Source organism: Trachypithecus francoisi, unplaced genomic scaffold (genome assembly GCF_009764315.1).
Source record: "Trachypithecus francoisi isolate TF-2019V2 unplaced genomic scaffold, Tfra_2.0 Lachesis_group14, whole genome shotgun sequence".
In the NCBI taxonomy this organism is placed as follows: domain Eukaryota; kingdom Metazoa; phylum Chordata; class Mammalia; order Primates; family Cercopithecidae; genus Trachypithecus; species Trachypithecus francoisi.
The window spans coordinates 33,482,723-33,499,311 of record NW_022681459.1 but is presented as its reverse complement, the minus strand read 5'-3'; the positions used below and the strand labels follow the sequence as shown (position 1 = coordinate 33,499,311).

At 40.8% G+C, this 16,589-nt stretch overlaps 1 protein-coding gene across 1 annotated transcript in view; it reads left to right on the top strand.

Annotated features, from left to right (window-relative positions):
* Positions 1 to 16,589, top strand: part of LOC117096588 (piwi-like protein 3) — a 29,854-nt gene that overhangs the window by 2,107 nt on the left and 11,158 nt on the right. Inside the window, exons 3-4 of the mRNA XM_033234027.1 lie at positions 12,491 to 12,675; positions 14,501 to 14,573. Coding sequence (XP_033089918.1) covers positions 12,491 to 12,675; positions 14,501 to 14,573 — 258 coding nt within the window. The remainder of the gene's footprint in view (positions 1 to 12,490; positions 12,676 to 14,500; positions 14,574 to 16,589) is intronic.

Below are 16,589 nucleotides of genomic sequence, written 5' to 3'. Positions count from 1 at the left end.
TCCTTACCAACATTTGTTATTGCGTGTCCTGCATAAAAGCCATTTTAACTGGGGTGAGATGATACTTCATTGTAGTTTTGATTTGCATTTCTGTGATCATTGATGTCAGCACTTTTTAATATGCCTGTTTGCTATTTGTATGTCTTCAGAAATGTCTATTCAAATTTTTTGTCCATTCTTAATTGGATTATTTTTCCCCTATAAAGTCATTTCCTTTCCTTAGATTTTGGTTATTAATCCCTTGTCAGACAGGTAGTTTGCAAATATTTTCTCCCATTCTGGGACTTATCTCTTTACTTTGTTTCCTTTGCTACATAGAAGCTTTTTAACTTGATGTGATCCCACGTATCCGGTTTTTGCTTTAGTTGTTTGTGCTTGTGCGGTATTGCTCAAGAAATCTTTGCTCACTCTAATGTCCTGGAGAGTTTCCCCAATGTTTTCTTGTAGTGGTTTCATAGTTTGAGGTCTTGGATTTATGTCTTCAAGCCATTTTAATTTTTTTAATATATGGTGAGAGGGATCTAGTTTCATTCTTCTGCATATGGATATACAGAAGAGACTGTCCTTTCCCCAGTGTATGTTCTTGGCTCCTTCATCAAAAATGAGTTCACATTAGATGTATGGATTTATTTTTGGGTTCTCTATTTCTGATCCACTGGTCTATGTCTGTGTTTATGCCAGTACCAGGCCATTTTGGTTACTATAGCTCTGTAGTATAATTTGAAGTCAGGTAATGTGATTCTTCCAGTTTTGTTCTTTTTGCTTAGGATAGCTTATGTAATTCTGGGTCTTTTGGTTTTAACATAAGTTTTAGGATAGTTTTTGTTTCTATAAAGAATGTCCTTGGAATTTTGATAGGGATTGCTTTGGATAGTATGGTCATCTTAATGATATTGATTCTTCTAATTCACGAACATGGAATACCTTCATTTTTGTTTGTGGTCTCTTCAATTTCTTGCATCAGTGTTTTGTAGTTTTTGTTGTAGAGCTCTTTCACTAATTTGGTTAGGTTAATTCCTAGGTATTTTATTTGTATCTATTGTAAATGGGATTCCTTTTCAGATTGTTCACTGCTAGCATGTAGAAATGCTACTGATTTTGTATGTTGATTTTTGTATCCTGCAACTTTACTAAATTTATGAGTTCTATGTGTGTTTTTTTTTAATCTTTAGATTTTTCCAAATATAAGATCATATCTTTGCAATTTGAATTACCTTAATACTTTTGTCTGATGGCTCTAGGACTTCAGTACTATGTTGAATAACAATGGTTGACGGGGAATCCTTGTGCTCCAGATCTTGGAGAAAAGGCTTTCAGTTTTTTCCCATTCAGTATGATACTAGCTGCGGGTCTGATGTATATGCCTTTGATTATGTTGAAATATGTTCATTCTATACCCAGTTTTTGAGAGTTTTTAAGCATGAAGGGATATTGAATATTAATAAATGCTGCTCAGCATCAGTTGAAATGATCATATGAGTTTGTCCTTCATTCTGTGGATGTATCGCAGTGATTTGCCTACATAGAACCATCCTTGAATCCCTGGGATAAATCCCACTTGGTCATGATGAACATTTTTAGTGTGTTAGTAAATTTGGTTTACTAGTATTTTGTTGAGGATTTTTTGTATCTGTGTTCATCGGGGCTATTGGCCTGTAGTTTTCTTTTTTTGATGTGTCTTTGGTTTTAGTAATACTTCATGAAATGATGTGGAAGCTTTCCCTCCTCCTCTATTTTTCGGCATAGGAGTAGGATTGGTATTAGTTCTTTAAATGTTCTGCAGAATTCAGCAGTGAAGCCATCAGGTCCTGGGCTTTTCTTTGGGAGACTTATTATGTCTTTGATCTTATTACTTGTTATTGGTCTGTTCAGGTTTTGAATTTCTTCATGGTTCGATCTTAGTAGGTTGTATATGTCTAGGAATTTTTCCATTTCTTCTAGATTTTCCAATTTACTGACATACAGTTGCTCATAGTAGCCAGGAGTGATCCTTTACATTTCTGCAATATTGGTTGGTTGTAATGTCTCCCTTTTCTTTTTTTTTTTTTGAGACTGAGTCTCACTCTGTTGCCCAGGCTGGAGTGTAGTGGGGGTGATTCTGGCTCACTGCAGCCTCCACCTCCCTGGTTCAAACAATTCTTGTGCGTCAGTCTCCTGAGTCCCAGCACCTGGGATTTTGCCATGTTGGCCAGGTTGGTCTTGAACTCATGACCTCAAGTAATCTGCCTGTCTCGGCCTCCCAAAGTGCTGGGATTACAGGTGTGAGACATCACATCTGGCCTTGCATTTCTAATTCTTTAAGATGCATCATTGGGTGGTTTGAAGTTTTGCTCTTTTGATGTAGGCACTTATAGCTATGAACTTCCCTCTTACTACTGCTTTCATGGTATCCCATAGGTTTTGGTATGTCATGGTTTCATTATCATTTGTTTCAAGAAAAGTCTTAATTTCCTTATGACCCATGACCGGTGGTCATTCAGGAGCATATAGTTTAGTTTCCATGTGTTTGTATAGTTTCCAAAATGCCTCTTGTTTTTGATTTCTAGTTTTATTTCATTGTGATCAGAGAAGATGCTTTATGTTTGTCTTTTGAATGTTTTAAGACTTCTTTTGTAACCTAATATATGGTCTGTCTTTGAATGATCCATGTACTGACGAAAAGAATGTCCCTCTAGTGTGTAGTGCAGATTAAGGTCAACGTTTCCTTTTATTCTTTCTTTCTTTTTTTTTTTTGAGGCAGAGTCTCGCTCTGTCGCCCGGACTGGAGTACAGTGGCCAGATCTCGGCTCACTGCAAGCTCCGCCTCCCGAGTTTACACCATTCTCCTGCCTCAGCCTCCCGAGTAGCTGGGACTACAGGCGCCCGCCACCTTGCCTGGCTAGTTTTTGTAGTTTTAGTAGAGATGGGGTTTCACCGTGTTAGCCAGGAGGGTCTCAATCTCCTGACCTCGTGATCCGCCCGTCTCGGCCTCCCAAAGTGCTGGGATTACAGGCTTGAGCCACCGCGCCCGGCCATGTTTCCTTTTTTTCTGTCTGAAAGATCTGTCCAGTGCTGAAAGTGGGATGTTAAAGTCTCCAACTGTTATCATATTGGGGCCTATCTCTCTTTAGCTCTAATACTTGTTTTATATATCTGGGTTCTCCAGGGTTGGGTGCATATATATTTACAATTGTCATATCCTCTTGCTGATTTGACCCTTTTATTGTTACACAGTGACCTTCTTTGTGTCATAGTTTTTGTCTTGAAATCTATTTTGTCTAAGTATAGCTATTCCTATTTTTTCTTTTTTGTGTGCTTTTTCATGCCTTTATTTTCAGTCTATGTGAGTCTTTATAGGTTAAGTGTTTTTTGCAGGCAGATCTATTTTTTTAATTCATTCAGTCACTCTTTCAATTAGAGTTTAGTCCATTTACATTCAATGTTATTATTGAGAAGTAAGGATTTACTCCTGCCATTTTGTTATGTGTTTTCTGGTTTTCTGGTCTCTTCCTCCTTTCTTTCCTGCCTTCCTTTTAGTGAAGGTGATTTTCTCTAGTTTGATGTAACTTGTTTGTTTTGTGTATCCATTGCATATTTTTGAAGTTCCCACAAGGCTTGCAAATCCTGTCTTATAACCCCTTCTTTTAAGGTGCCAACAACACTGCTTGCATAAGCAAACAAGCAAAAAGAAAATGAATAAACTGTTTTAAATTTGTCCTTTGCTTTTTAAAATATTTTTCTTTTCTTTATTTTAATTTTATTTCAATAGGTTTTTGTGGAACAGGTAGTTACATGGATAAGTTCTAGTGGTATTTGTACTTTTGGTGCACCCATCACCTGAGCAGTATGCACGGTACCCAACATGTAGTGTTTTATCCATTACCCCTCCCACCCTTCCCTGCAGTCCCCAAAGTCCATTGCATCATTCTTATGCCTTTGCATCCTCATAGTTTAGCTCCCACTTATGAGTGAGAAGATAACAATGTTTGATTTTCCATTCCTGAGTTACTTCATTTAGAATAATGGTCTCCAACTCCATCCAGATTGCTGCAAACCCTTTTTATGGCTGAGTAGTATTCCATGGTGTGAATGTATACCACATTTTCTTTATCTACTCATTAACTGGACATTTGGGATGGTTCTATATTTTTGTGATTGCAAACTGTGCTGCTATAAACTTGCATGTGCAAGTATCTTTTTCATATAATGACTTTTCCTCTGGGTAGATACTTAGTAGTGGGATTGCTAGATCAAATGGTAGATCTTTTAGTCCTTTAAGAAATCTCTACACTGTTTTCCAGAGTGGTTGTACTAGTTTACATTCCCACCAGCAGTATAAAAGTGTTCCCTTCTTGCCACATCCATGTCAACGTCTCTTTTGATTTTTTTATTGCCATTGTTGGAGGAGTAAGGCGGTATTGCACTGTGGTTTTAATTTGCATTTCCCTGGTCATTAGAACATTTGTTGATGTTTGTTGGCCATTTGTATATCTTTTGAGAATTGTCTATTCATGTCCTTGCCCATTTTTTGATGGGATTATTTTCTTGCTGATTTGAGTTCCTTGTAGATTCTGGATATCAGTCCTTTGTCATATGCATAGTTTGGGAGTATTTTCTCCCATTCTGTGGGTTGTCTGTTTGCTGATTATTTCTTTTGCTGTGCATAAGTGTTTTAGTTTAATTAAGTCCCATCGATTTATCTTTGTGTTGCATTTGCTTTTGGGTTCTTGGTCATAAAGTCTTTGCATAAGCCAATGTCTAGAAGAGTTTTTCTGATGTGATCTTCTAGAATTCTTATGGCTTTAGGTCTTAGATTTAAGTCTTTGATCTATCTTGAGTTGATGTTTGTATAAGGTGAGAGATGAGATCCAGTTTCTTTCTGCTACATGTGGCTTTCCAATTATCCCAGCACCATTTGTTGAATAGGCTGTCCTTTCCCCACTTTGTTTTTGTTTACTTTGTCAAAGACCAGTTAGCTACTAGTATTTGGCTTTATTTCTGAGTTCTCTATTCTGTTCCATTGGTCTAAGTGTCTATTTTTATACCAGTACCATGTTGTTTGGGTGACTATAGCCTTGTACTATAGTGTGAAGTCAAGTAATGTGATGCCTCCAGATTTGTTATTGCTTAGTCTTCCTTTGGCTATGCTGGCTCTTTTTTGGTTCCATATGAATTTTAGGATTCTATGAAGAATTGATGATGGTATTTTGATGGGAATTCCACTGAATTTGTAGATTGCTTTTGGCAGTATGGTCATTTTCACAATATTGATTCTACCCGTCCATGAGCATGGGACATGTTTTCATTTGTGTCACCTATAATTTCTTTCAGCAGTGTGTTGTAGTTTTCCTTATAGAGAGGTCTTTCACCTCCTTGGTTAGGTATATTCCTTTTTTTTTTTTTTGGCAGCTATTGTAAAAGGGGTGGAGTTCTTGATTTGATTCTCAGCTTGGTTGCTGTTGATGTATAGCAGTGCTACTGATTTGTGTACATTAATTTCGTATCCTGAAAGTTCACTGAATTAACTTCTCAGATCTAGGAGCTTTGTTGGATGAGTCTTTAGGGTTTTCTAGGTACACAATGATAACATAGCAAACAGTGACAGGTTGACTTCCTCTTTGCTGATTTGGATGTCCTTTATTTCTTTCTCCTGTCTGATTGCTCTGGCTAGGACTTCCAGTACTATGTTTCATAGAAGTGGTGAAAGGGGGCATCAGTGTCTTGTTCCAGTTCTTGTGGGGGAGTGCTTTCAATTTTTCATTGTTAACCCAGTGATCATTCAGAAGCAGGTTATCTAATTTCCATGTATTTACATGGTTTTGGGTGTTCCTTTTGGAGCTGATTTCCAGTTTCACTCCACTGTGGTCTGAGAGAGTACTTGATGTAATTTTGATTTTTCTTAAATTTGAGACTTGTTTGTGTCCTTTGCTTTTCAACTTATGTTTCTATTTATATCATATGGCTTTTATTACCTTAAGGTATGTCCCTTCTATGCCGATTTTGCTGAGGGTTTTTTTTTTTTTTGAGACAAAGTGTCACTCTGTCACCCAGGCTGGAGTGCAGTGACAGGATCTCAGCACACTACAACCTCTGCCTGCCAGGTTCAAGTGATTCTCCTGCCTCAGCCTCCCAAATAGCTGGGACTACAGGTGCATGCCACCAAGCCTGGCTAATTTTTAGTAGAGACTGGGTTTCACCGTGTTAGCCAGGATGGTCTTGATCCCTTGACTTCGTGATTGGTCCACCTCAGCCTCCCAAAGTGCTGGGATTACAGGCGTGAGTCACCGTGCCCGGCCATGAGATTTTTAATCATAAAGTGATGCTGGATTTTATCAAGTGCTTTTTCTGCATCTATTGAGATAATCTGTGATTTTTGTTTTTAATCCTGTTTGTGTGGTGTATCACACTTATTGACTTGCTTGTTGTAAACCATCCCTGTATCCCTGGTATGAAGCCCACTTGATCATGGTGGATTATCTTTTTGATATGCTGATGGATTCATTTAGCTAGTATTTTGTGAGAATTTTTACATCTATGTTCACCAGGGATATTGATCTGTAGTTTTGTTTTATTGTTTTCTTCTTTCTTGGTTTTGGTATTAGGGTGATACTGGCTTCATAGAATGATTTAGGGAGGATTCCTTCTTTCTCTGTCTTTTGGAATAGTTTCAGTAGGACTGGTACCAACTCTTCTTTGAGTATCTGATAGAATTCATCTGTGAATCCATTTGGTCCTGGACCTTTTTTGGTGGCATCTTATATTACCATTTCAATCTCACTGCTTGTTACTGGCCTATTCAGAGTTTCGGTTTCTTCTTGGTTTAATCTAGGAGGGCTGTATATTTCCAGTTCCAGGAATTTATCCATCTCCTCTAGGTTTTCCAGTTTATGTGTATAAAGGTGTTCATAGTAGCCTTGAATGATCTATTGTATTTTTGTGGTATCAGTTGTAATATCTCCAGTGTGATTTTTTTTTTTTTTTGAGATGGAGTTTCACTCTGTTACCCAGGCTGGAGTGTAGTGGCATGATCTCAGTTCACTGCAAGCTCTGCCTCCCAGATTCATGCCATTCTAACTCAGCCCCCTGAGTAACTGGGACTACAGGCACCCGCCACTACATCCAGCTAATTTTTTGTGTTTTTAGTAGAGACGGGGTTTCACCGTGTTAGCCAGGATGGTCTTGATCTCCTGACCTCATGATCCGCCTGCCTTGGTCTCCCAAAGTGCTGGGATTAAAGGCATGAGCCATTGCACCTGGTCTCCAGTTTCATTTCTAATTGAGCTTTTAGAATTTTTTTTTGAGATAGTCTCCCTCTGTCGCCCAGGTTGGAGTGCAGTGGTTGCATGATCTCGGCTCACTGCGAACTCTGCCGCTCCGGTTCAACCAGTTCTCTGTCTTAGCCTCCTGAGTAGCTGGGATTACAGGCACCCGCCACCACCACTCCTTTTTTTTTTTTTTTTTTTTTTTTTTTTTTTTTTTTTTTAGATGGAATCTCCCTCTGTTCCATAGGCTGGAGTGCAGTGGCGTGATCTCAGCTCACTGCAAGCTCTGTCTCCCAGGTTCACACCATTCTCCTGCTTCAGCCTCCCGAGTAGCTGGGACTACAAGTGCGCGCCACCACACCCGGCTAATTTTTTTGCATTTTTAGTAGACACGGGGTTTCACTGTGTTAGCCAAGATGGTCTCGATCTCCTGACCTCGTGATCAGCCCGCCTCGGCCTCCCAAAGTGCTGGGATTACGGGTGTGAGCCACCACGCCCGGCCATGCCTGGCTAATTTTTGTATTTTAAGTAGAGACGGGGTTTCACCATCTTGGCCAGGCTGGTCTTGAACTCCTGACTGTGTGATTCACTGGCCTCGGCCTCCCAAAGTGTTGGGATTACAGGCATAAGCCACCATGCCCAGCCCAATTTTATTTAACTTTTAAAAGAATCAGCTTTTTGTTTCATTTCTCTATTGTGGGTTTTTTGTTTCAATTTCGTTTAGTTCTATTCTGATGCTGATTATTTCTTTTCCTCTGCTGGGCTTGGGGTTGGTTTCTTTTTGTTTGTCTAGTTCCTTGAGGTGTAACCTTTGGATTGTCTATTTGTGATCTTTCAGACTTGTTGATGTAGGCATGTAATGCTGTGAGCTTTCCTCTTAGTACTGCTTTTGCTGTATCCTGAAGGTTTTGATGGGTTGTGTCACTATTATCATTCAGTTCAAATCTTTAAAATTTCCATCTTGATTTCATTGTTAACCCAGTGATCATTCAAGAACAGGTTATCTAATTTCCATATATTTGCATGGTTTTTGGGTGTTCCTTTTGAAGTTGATTTCCAGTTTTACTCCACTGTGGTCTGAGAGAGTACTTGATATAATTTTGATTTTCTTAAATTTGAGAGCTGTTTATGTCCTTTTGCTTTTTAACTTACATTTCTATTTATATCTTATTGTATGTCTTAACGTTGCTATTTTTGATTGGTTCACCTTTTAGTATTTATACTTAAGAGTAGTTTACACACCACCATTAGTGTTATAATACTGTGTTTTTCTGTGCACTTCCTGTTACCAGTAAGTTTTGTACCTTCAGATGAATTCCTATTGCTCCTCAACATCCCTTTCTTTCTGACTGAAGCACCCCTTTTAGCGTTTCTTATAGGGCAGATCTGGTGTTGAAATCCCTCAGCTTTTGTTTTTCTGGAAAAGTCTTTCTCCTTCCTGTTTGAAGGATATTTTTACTGGGTATATTATTCTAGGGTAATTTTTTTTTTTCCTTCAGCACTTCAAATTCTCTCTCCTGGCCTGTATGGTTTCCACTGAAAAGTCTGCTGCCAGATGTATTGGAGCTCCATTCTGTGTTATTTTTCTCTTGCTGCTTTTAGGATCCTTTCTTTATCCTTGATCTTTGGGAGTTTGATTATCAAATGCCTTGATGTGGTTGTCTTTGGGTTAAATCTACTGTAACCACCTTATACTTAGATATTGATATCTTTCTTGAGGTTTGGGAAGTTTTGCTATCTCTTTGAGTGAATTTTATACCATTATCTCTTTCTTTACCTCGTCTATAAGGACAGTAACTCTTAGATTTGCCCTTTTGAGGCTATTTTCTAGATTTTGTAGGCATGCTTCTGTGTTTTCTTTCTTTTTTTATGATACTTTAAGTTCTAGGGTACATGTGCACAACGTGCAGGTTTGTTACATATGTATACATGTGCCATGTTGGTGTGCTGCCCCTGTTAACTCGTCATTTACAGTAGGTATATGTGTTTTCTTTTATCTCCTCTATGTATTTTCAAACAGCCTGCCTTTGAACTCAGTAATTCTTCTGCTTGATTTAATTCTGCTCTTAAGAGACTCTGATGTATTCTTTAATATGTCAATTGTATGTTTCAACTCCAGAATTTCTACTTGAATATTTTTAATTATTTCCATCTCTTTGTAGAATTCATCTACTAGAATTCTCAATTCTCTGTTATCTTGAATTTGAGTTTCCTCAAAATAGCTATTTTGAATTGTCTGAAAGGTCACGTATCTATTTCTCCAGGATTGGTGCCTGGTGCCTTGTGCCTTATTGAGTTCATTTGCTGAGGTCCGTGTTCTCCTGGATGGTCTTGATGCTTGGGGAAGTTCATGAGTGTTTGGGCATTGAAAGTTAGGTTTTCATTATTGTCTTCGCCATCCAGACTTGTTTGTATTCATCTTCCTTGGGAAGGCTGTCCAGGTATTCAGAAGGACTTGGGTATTATGATCTAAGTCACATCTGCATCAAGGAACATCCCAAGCACAGTAATACTATGGTTCTTGCAGATTCATAGTGATATCACTTTGGTGATCTTGGTATGATCCAGAAGACTTCTGGATTACCAAGCAGAGAGTCTTGTTCACTTACTTTCTGTCTCTCTCTGTGCTGAGCCACCTGGATCTGGGTTTGGGGTGACACAAGCACCCCTGTGGTGACGACCAATGGGACTGCACTGGATCAGACCTGAAGCCAGCACAGCACTGGGTCTTTCCCAAGGCCCACTGTGACTACTACCAGACTACCACCTATGTTGGATCAAGGTCCTAAGGCTCTGCAATCAAGTGGCAAAGCAGCCAGACTAGTGTCCTTCCCTTCAGGGGCAGTAAGTTCCCCCAGGCCCTGGGCAGGTGCAGAGATGCCATTCAGGGGTCAGGGACTGGAATCAAAAATCATAGAAACCTACCTGGTATTCTGTTGTACTGTGACTGAGCTGGCACTCAAACCACATGATGCAGACCTTTTTCACTCTTCCCTTTCTTTTTTCTTTTCTTTTTCTTTTTTTATTTTTTGAGACAGTCTTGCTCTGTCGCCTAGGCTGGAGTGCAGTGGTGCAATCTCGGCTCACTGCAACCTCCACCTCCTGGGTTCAAGCGATTCTCGTGCCTCAGCCTCCCAAGTAGCTGAGATTGCAGGCGCCCACCACCACACCCCAGCTAATTTCTAATAGAGACGGGATTTCACCAGGTTGGCCAGACCTTCTGACCTCAAGCGATCCACCCGCCTTGGCCTCCCAAAGTCTTGGGATTCCCGGCGTGAGCCACTGCACCTGGCCCCCTTCTCTTTCTACACATAGAGGAGCCTCACCCCATGGCCACCACCACCACAGGCTCATAGGGAGTACTGCTAGGCTACTACCAATGTTCCCTTAATGTCCATGGACTCTTCAGTCAGCTTGCGGTGAATGCTGCCAAGCCTAGGAATTAACCTTCAGGGCAGCATGCTCCGCCTTGGCCCAAGGCAGGTTCAGAAATGCCATCCATGAGCCAAGTCCTGGGATTGGGGACCCCAAAAGCCTGCTTGGTGCTCTACCCCACTGTTGCTGAGCTGGTACCTAAGGTGCAAGGCAAAGTCCCCTTTACTTTTCCCTGTACTTTTTCTCAAGCAGGAGTCTCTCCCCATAGCCACAACAGCTGGGAATATGCTGGTTCTCACCTGAAACCAGCATCTCTGAGTCCACTCAAGGCCCTCGACACTCTACCTGGGTATTATTGCTGGTTCTTCAGAGCCCAAGGGCTCTTTAGTCAGTAGGTGATGAATTCTGCCTGGGCTGGGTCCTTCCCTTCAAAGCATCAGGTTTCCCTTCTGGCCCAGGGTATGTCTAGAAATGTCATCCAAGAGCTAGGGCCCAGAGTGGGGGCCTCACAACCCTGACTCTTCTCCTATCCTACTGTAGCTGAGCTGGTATCCAAGATACAAGACAAAGTCTTCACTCTTCCTTCTTTTCTCCTGAAGCAGAAAGAAGGGGTCTCTTTTGGAGCTTTGAGCTGTGCTGCCTTGGGTTGGGGTGATGTAAGCACTCTCTTAGCTACCCTGACTGATGCCTCAGTAGATCACGTCCCCTACCCCTCCAGCCCCAGTTTACAAGCTCTGAGCTCAGATCAGCGTTAGGACTTGCCTAGGGATTGCAGTTTTTGTGGCCTAGACTGTTTCTCAGGTTCACTTAGGGCCACAGAGCACTCCAGCCCATGGTGGTGAGGCTTTCCAGAACTCGAACTCTGACCACTGGGATAGGCAATTCCCCTCTGTCTAGGGCCAGAATCAAATGTTCCCCCTATGGGTGGCCATCAGCTGAGTACAGCGCAGGTCTGCTTTCTGCTGTGACAGAGCAGTGCTGATTTTAACGCAAAGCCTCACAGTTGCTGTGCTCTCCCTCTCCCAACTGCACAGATTCTCCGTGCCATGCAGGGGTGGGAGAAGGGTGACATCAGCAATTCAAGACTGTTTTTCCCACCTTCAGTGCCTCTTTCAGCAATAGAAAGTAAAAACCAGACACTGAGTGCTCACCTGATGTTTGGTTCCTATGAAGGTGGTTCCTTTGTACAGATACTTGTCAAACTTAGTGTTCCTCTTGTAGGGATGATCAGTGGAGGCTTCTATTTGGCCATCTTACTCTATCCTTGGTTAAATGTTTCAAGTGTCATTCCTTGGAATAAAGTTCCCACCAAAAGACTAAATTTTTAGGGAGCACTTGCTGTGATAGAACAGTATCATGAGCCAATCTGAGTCTAACAGCATCGAAAAGCTCCAAAAGAAACTTCACATCAAATACAGTTAAGTTTATTTGCACTAAGACTGATTCACAAATTGTGCAGCACTCAATCAGAAGGGGTTCAGAGAGCTCTGCTGCAGCAGTGTGAGCAGTGAGCTTTTATAGGCTGATGCGAAATAGGACAAAATACATTTGCTCTATTTAAGTGGAAGAACCCTAGTTGGTAACTGGTAGTTTCTGATTGGTAAAGTCTCTGGCTTTGCTTTACTGTTTACATTGGGCTTTGCTTTGCCTACATAAGAACCTAAATCTCTGGAGCCATCTCCCCCACAATGGCCTCTCCATTAAAAATTTTTTGCACCTAGGATAGAATTCAGTTCTGTTAACCTATATCTTATTGAAAAAATACCTAAATTGGCCGTTCAAGTTTATAATTGTAACATTTCAATAGGAGATAGCACAGATTTACATAAGTTGATCTTTAAAGTTTTATGCTAGGTCTTATAATTCTTTTCCAGGTTAAAGCCAATTCACAAGGAGACTGGTCAAGAGAAATAAGAGAATTACCGTTACTTAATGCAATGCCGCTACATAGTTGGCTCATACTCCATAGTAGGAGCAGTCACAGGGAAGCCATGTCCCTAAAGAGTCATCTACAGAGTGTCACAGCCCCCATGGGCATAACTGTGAAACCAGCAGAAATGTAAGTAGAGCAGAAATTACTTCCAATTTGAAAATCAGTTAACAATCTTAAAGTGTAACAACTAAAATATTGTAGGAATTGGTCACTGTATCAAAACCTTAAAAGTTTGTAAAGTCTAATCTCTAGTCAAAAAATATTAAAACAGACTTTGTAATATATGGTTTACCGCTATTAAGATACATGTTGTAGAAGGTATGAGAATTAAGAACTTGATGTGAATGGATGGAGGATATTAAGAATTCTCAGTCATGTTTCCAAAAACTGAACTTAAACTTTCTAGAGCAGTTTTAGGTTTACAGCAAAATTAAGAGGAAGTTAGAGACTTCTTATATATATCCTGCCCCCAATAATGCATAGCCTCCCCCATCAACACCCCCTACCAGTGTGGTACATTTGTTGCAACTGATGAGCCTACATTGAAATATGATAATCACCCAAAGTCCGTAGTTTACAGTAGGGTTCACTCTTGGGGTTGTACATTCTAGTGGTTTGGACAAATGTATATGACTTGCATCCACCATTGGTTTCATGCAGAGTATTTGTCACTGCCCTAAAAGTCTTCTGTGCGTCACCTAATTATCCCTTTCTACCACCTCCTACCACTTGCACCACAACCTCTGAGGACCACATTTTTTTATTTTTTTATTTTTTACCATCTCCACGGTTTTGCCTTTTTAGAATGTCATCTAGTTAGACTCACACAGTATGCAGTCTTCTCAGCCTTGGCTGCTTTTGCTTCCTACTTAGATGATAAAATCTATAGAACAAACCCTCAGGGCACAAGGTTACCTGTATAACAAACCTGCATGTGTACCCCTGAACCTAAACATTTTCTTTTTTTAAAAAAAGGGTTAGGTTCTGGTTAAGTAGCATCTCCTGAGGGCAGGGCCTGTTAGGAACACAGGGCCCTGGTGTATTTCACAATAGTTTATTTTCTCCTCTCCCTGCTGGAAGCACTAAACAATTTTCCTCTGGTATTTATTGCGAGGACCTGGTCAAGCTCCTAGAGGTAAAACTCTCAAAATTGTGGGGCACCTCCTATGACTGGGTATACCTGGAGTTTTTAACCCTCACAGTTGTCCATGCTGAGCCTGCAGTAATTCATCAGTTACAGTTCAGGTCACCTGACACAGGAACTGTTATCCTGGGAAGTTTCTTGAGTCTTTGCTCCAGCTAGCCAGGACCCCCTGTTTTGCTTATTTGTCTCTTCAATATAGGAGGCAGTGATTTGCCCTGTGTCCTCACCGCTCTTGAAAATCCTAGGAGAACTGTTCATTTTTTTCAGTCTGTTTAGCGTTTGACTTGTTAGGACAGAGTAGTGACCTCAAAGCTCCTTACAAGTAGAATCGGAAACTGAAAGTCTACTGTCTTTTTTTTTTTTTTTTTTTTTTTTTTTGAGACAGAGTCTCGTTCTGTCGCCCAGGCTGGAGTGCGGTGGCCGGATCTCAGCTCACTGCAACCTCCGCCTCCTGGGTTTACGCCATTCTCCTGCCTCAGCCTCCCTAGTAGCTGGGACTACAGGCGCCCACCACCTTGCCCGGCTAGTTTTTTGTGTTTTTTTTAGTAGAGACGGGGTTTCACCGTGTTAGCCAGGATGGTCTCGATCTCCTGACCTCGTGATCCGCCCGTCTCGGCCTCCCAAAGTGCTGGGATTACAGTCTTGAGCCACCGCGCCCGGCTGTCTTTTTTCTTTTAAACGTACTTTCTAGTGAAATGCATATCTTGCCTTTTTATCGTCTCTTACTTTATATTTAATTAGCTATCTGAGATGTTTATCATGTTTCACTGGTCAGTACCTTTTGAATATGAATGCTATATTTTTTAGGATTGAAGTAGATGGGGATGCTAACTCCTATATAGACACATTACGGAAATATACCAGACCAACACTGCAGATGGTAAGTGTCTAGTTGATACATGTACAGTCTTTAGTTATTGTTCTAAACCACTTTGATAAGTATTTTAGAATTCAAAATGTTGTTGTTGGCTTCCTGAACTTGCCAGTGAAAGCAGATTAACCTGCATAATATAGCTGAATACAAACTCATGGTTTAGCTATTCCTGAATATCACAATCTTAAGCTAATTTTCTCAGGCTTGGGGACTTGTAATTAATTTTAAAATCTCCTAACTTGAAAAAACACACCATAGAAATGTAAAGTAGTGTGGGTATTAACAATCACCACATTCATTACTTTCATCCCCAGGTATAACCTGCCCAGTCTGTGATCACGATCTTCTAGCCTGTGTTATTCTTCTTGACTGGTATTTTTCTTTTTCTTTCTTTTTTTTTTTTTTTGTTTGAGACAGAGTCTTGCTCCGTGGCCCAGGCTGGAGTGCAGTGGTGTGATCTCAGCTCACTGTAACCTCTACCTCCCGGTTCAAGCAGTTCTCCTGCCTCAGCCTCCTGAGTAGGGATTACAGGTGCCTACTATCACACCCTGCTAATTTTTGTATTTTTAGTAGAGATGGGGTTTCACCATGTTGGCCAGACTGGTCTCGAACTCCTGACTTCAAGTGATCCACCCGACTTGGCCTTCCAAAGTACTGGGATTACAGGCATGAGTCACCGTGCCTGGCAGTTCTTGCCTGGTATTTTTCTAGGAAGCCTGTTCTTTCCTTTCTTCCATTCAGTGTCTTAGACCAAGTTGTCATTATGTTTTATCTGAATTATTACAGCAAATTCTTCTTCTTATTATTTTTTGAGACAGACTCTTGCTCTGTCACCCAGACTGGAGTGCAGTGGTGCGATCTCCGCTCACTGCAAGCTCCGCCTCCTGGGTTCACACCATTCTCCTGCCTCAGCCTCCCAAGTAGCTGGACTACAGGTGCCTGCCACCACGCCCAGCTACTTTTTTGTATTTTTTTAGTAGAGACGGGGTTTCACTGTATTAGCCAGGATGGTCTCGATCTCCTGACCTTGTGATCTGTCCACCTTGGCCTCCCAAAGTACTGGGATTACAGGCGTGAGCCACCACACCCAGCCACTACAGCAAAATATTTTTCTTTCTTGGATTCATTACACTAGTTCATCTTCTTTCTTCCGCCAGGATGATCTTGAGGGGTAGAGATGGGAAGATGTCTGTTTCTTGACCATGAAACCAGAATATGTTTTCCTATTGTGTTTTACATAAAGCCTAGACTTTCTTCTTTTAATTGCTCTTAGGGAACCCTTGTAGGATACCCTGAAGAATACCTTATATGAACCATACGCATTCTGAAATGTAATGTCTGGGTTTTGAAATCCTATTGGACTTAAGTTTTATGTGTTGCTTCCTGTTACTTGAGTACTGTTTTATTCTTCTCTTTCCTGGCCCCCTCTCAGTAAGAGAAGCCTGCACTGGGAACCAGCAAAGCGTCCTAGTCTAGGATTAGAATCAGAGTAAAAGCGGCTTTGGCAGCTGTTTGAATTCCAGCTTATTCTCATAACAGGAATTTCTTTGCTAATTTGGCATCTGCCTGAAAAGCTCAAGATTACCTTTTCAAATGTGGGACTTTCTTTAAAATCTTTTACCTCTTGAAGAACTTGTCCCACTTTTACTCATTTACTCATTTATTCATCCTAGATTTGCCTTTTGAAACAATTTCTTAAGGTATCCCCTTAAATATTTTAAGGCATTATGTCAGATGGCATGGGGGAAAGCATGTCCACAATCTTGTGTGCCCCAAATAGTTGGAAATGATCCATAAAATAGGGACTAAAAATCACTTATAAAACTGTCCAAGTACGAATGGACATCTCCATAGACCAGCAATAGAAGGGGATTCATGTATGTAAGTAGGAATCAAGCCACGTGGCTCAGATTTCAAAGTCTGTGGCATCAGGCAAGGGCAGAACAAGGCTGTGTAAGATAATACGTTGATCTAATAAGAAGATTGCAGGCCACATATTTATGTTGTACCTAAAATAAAATG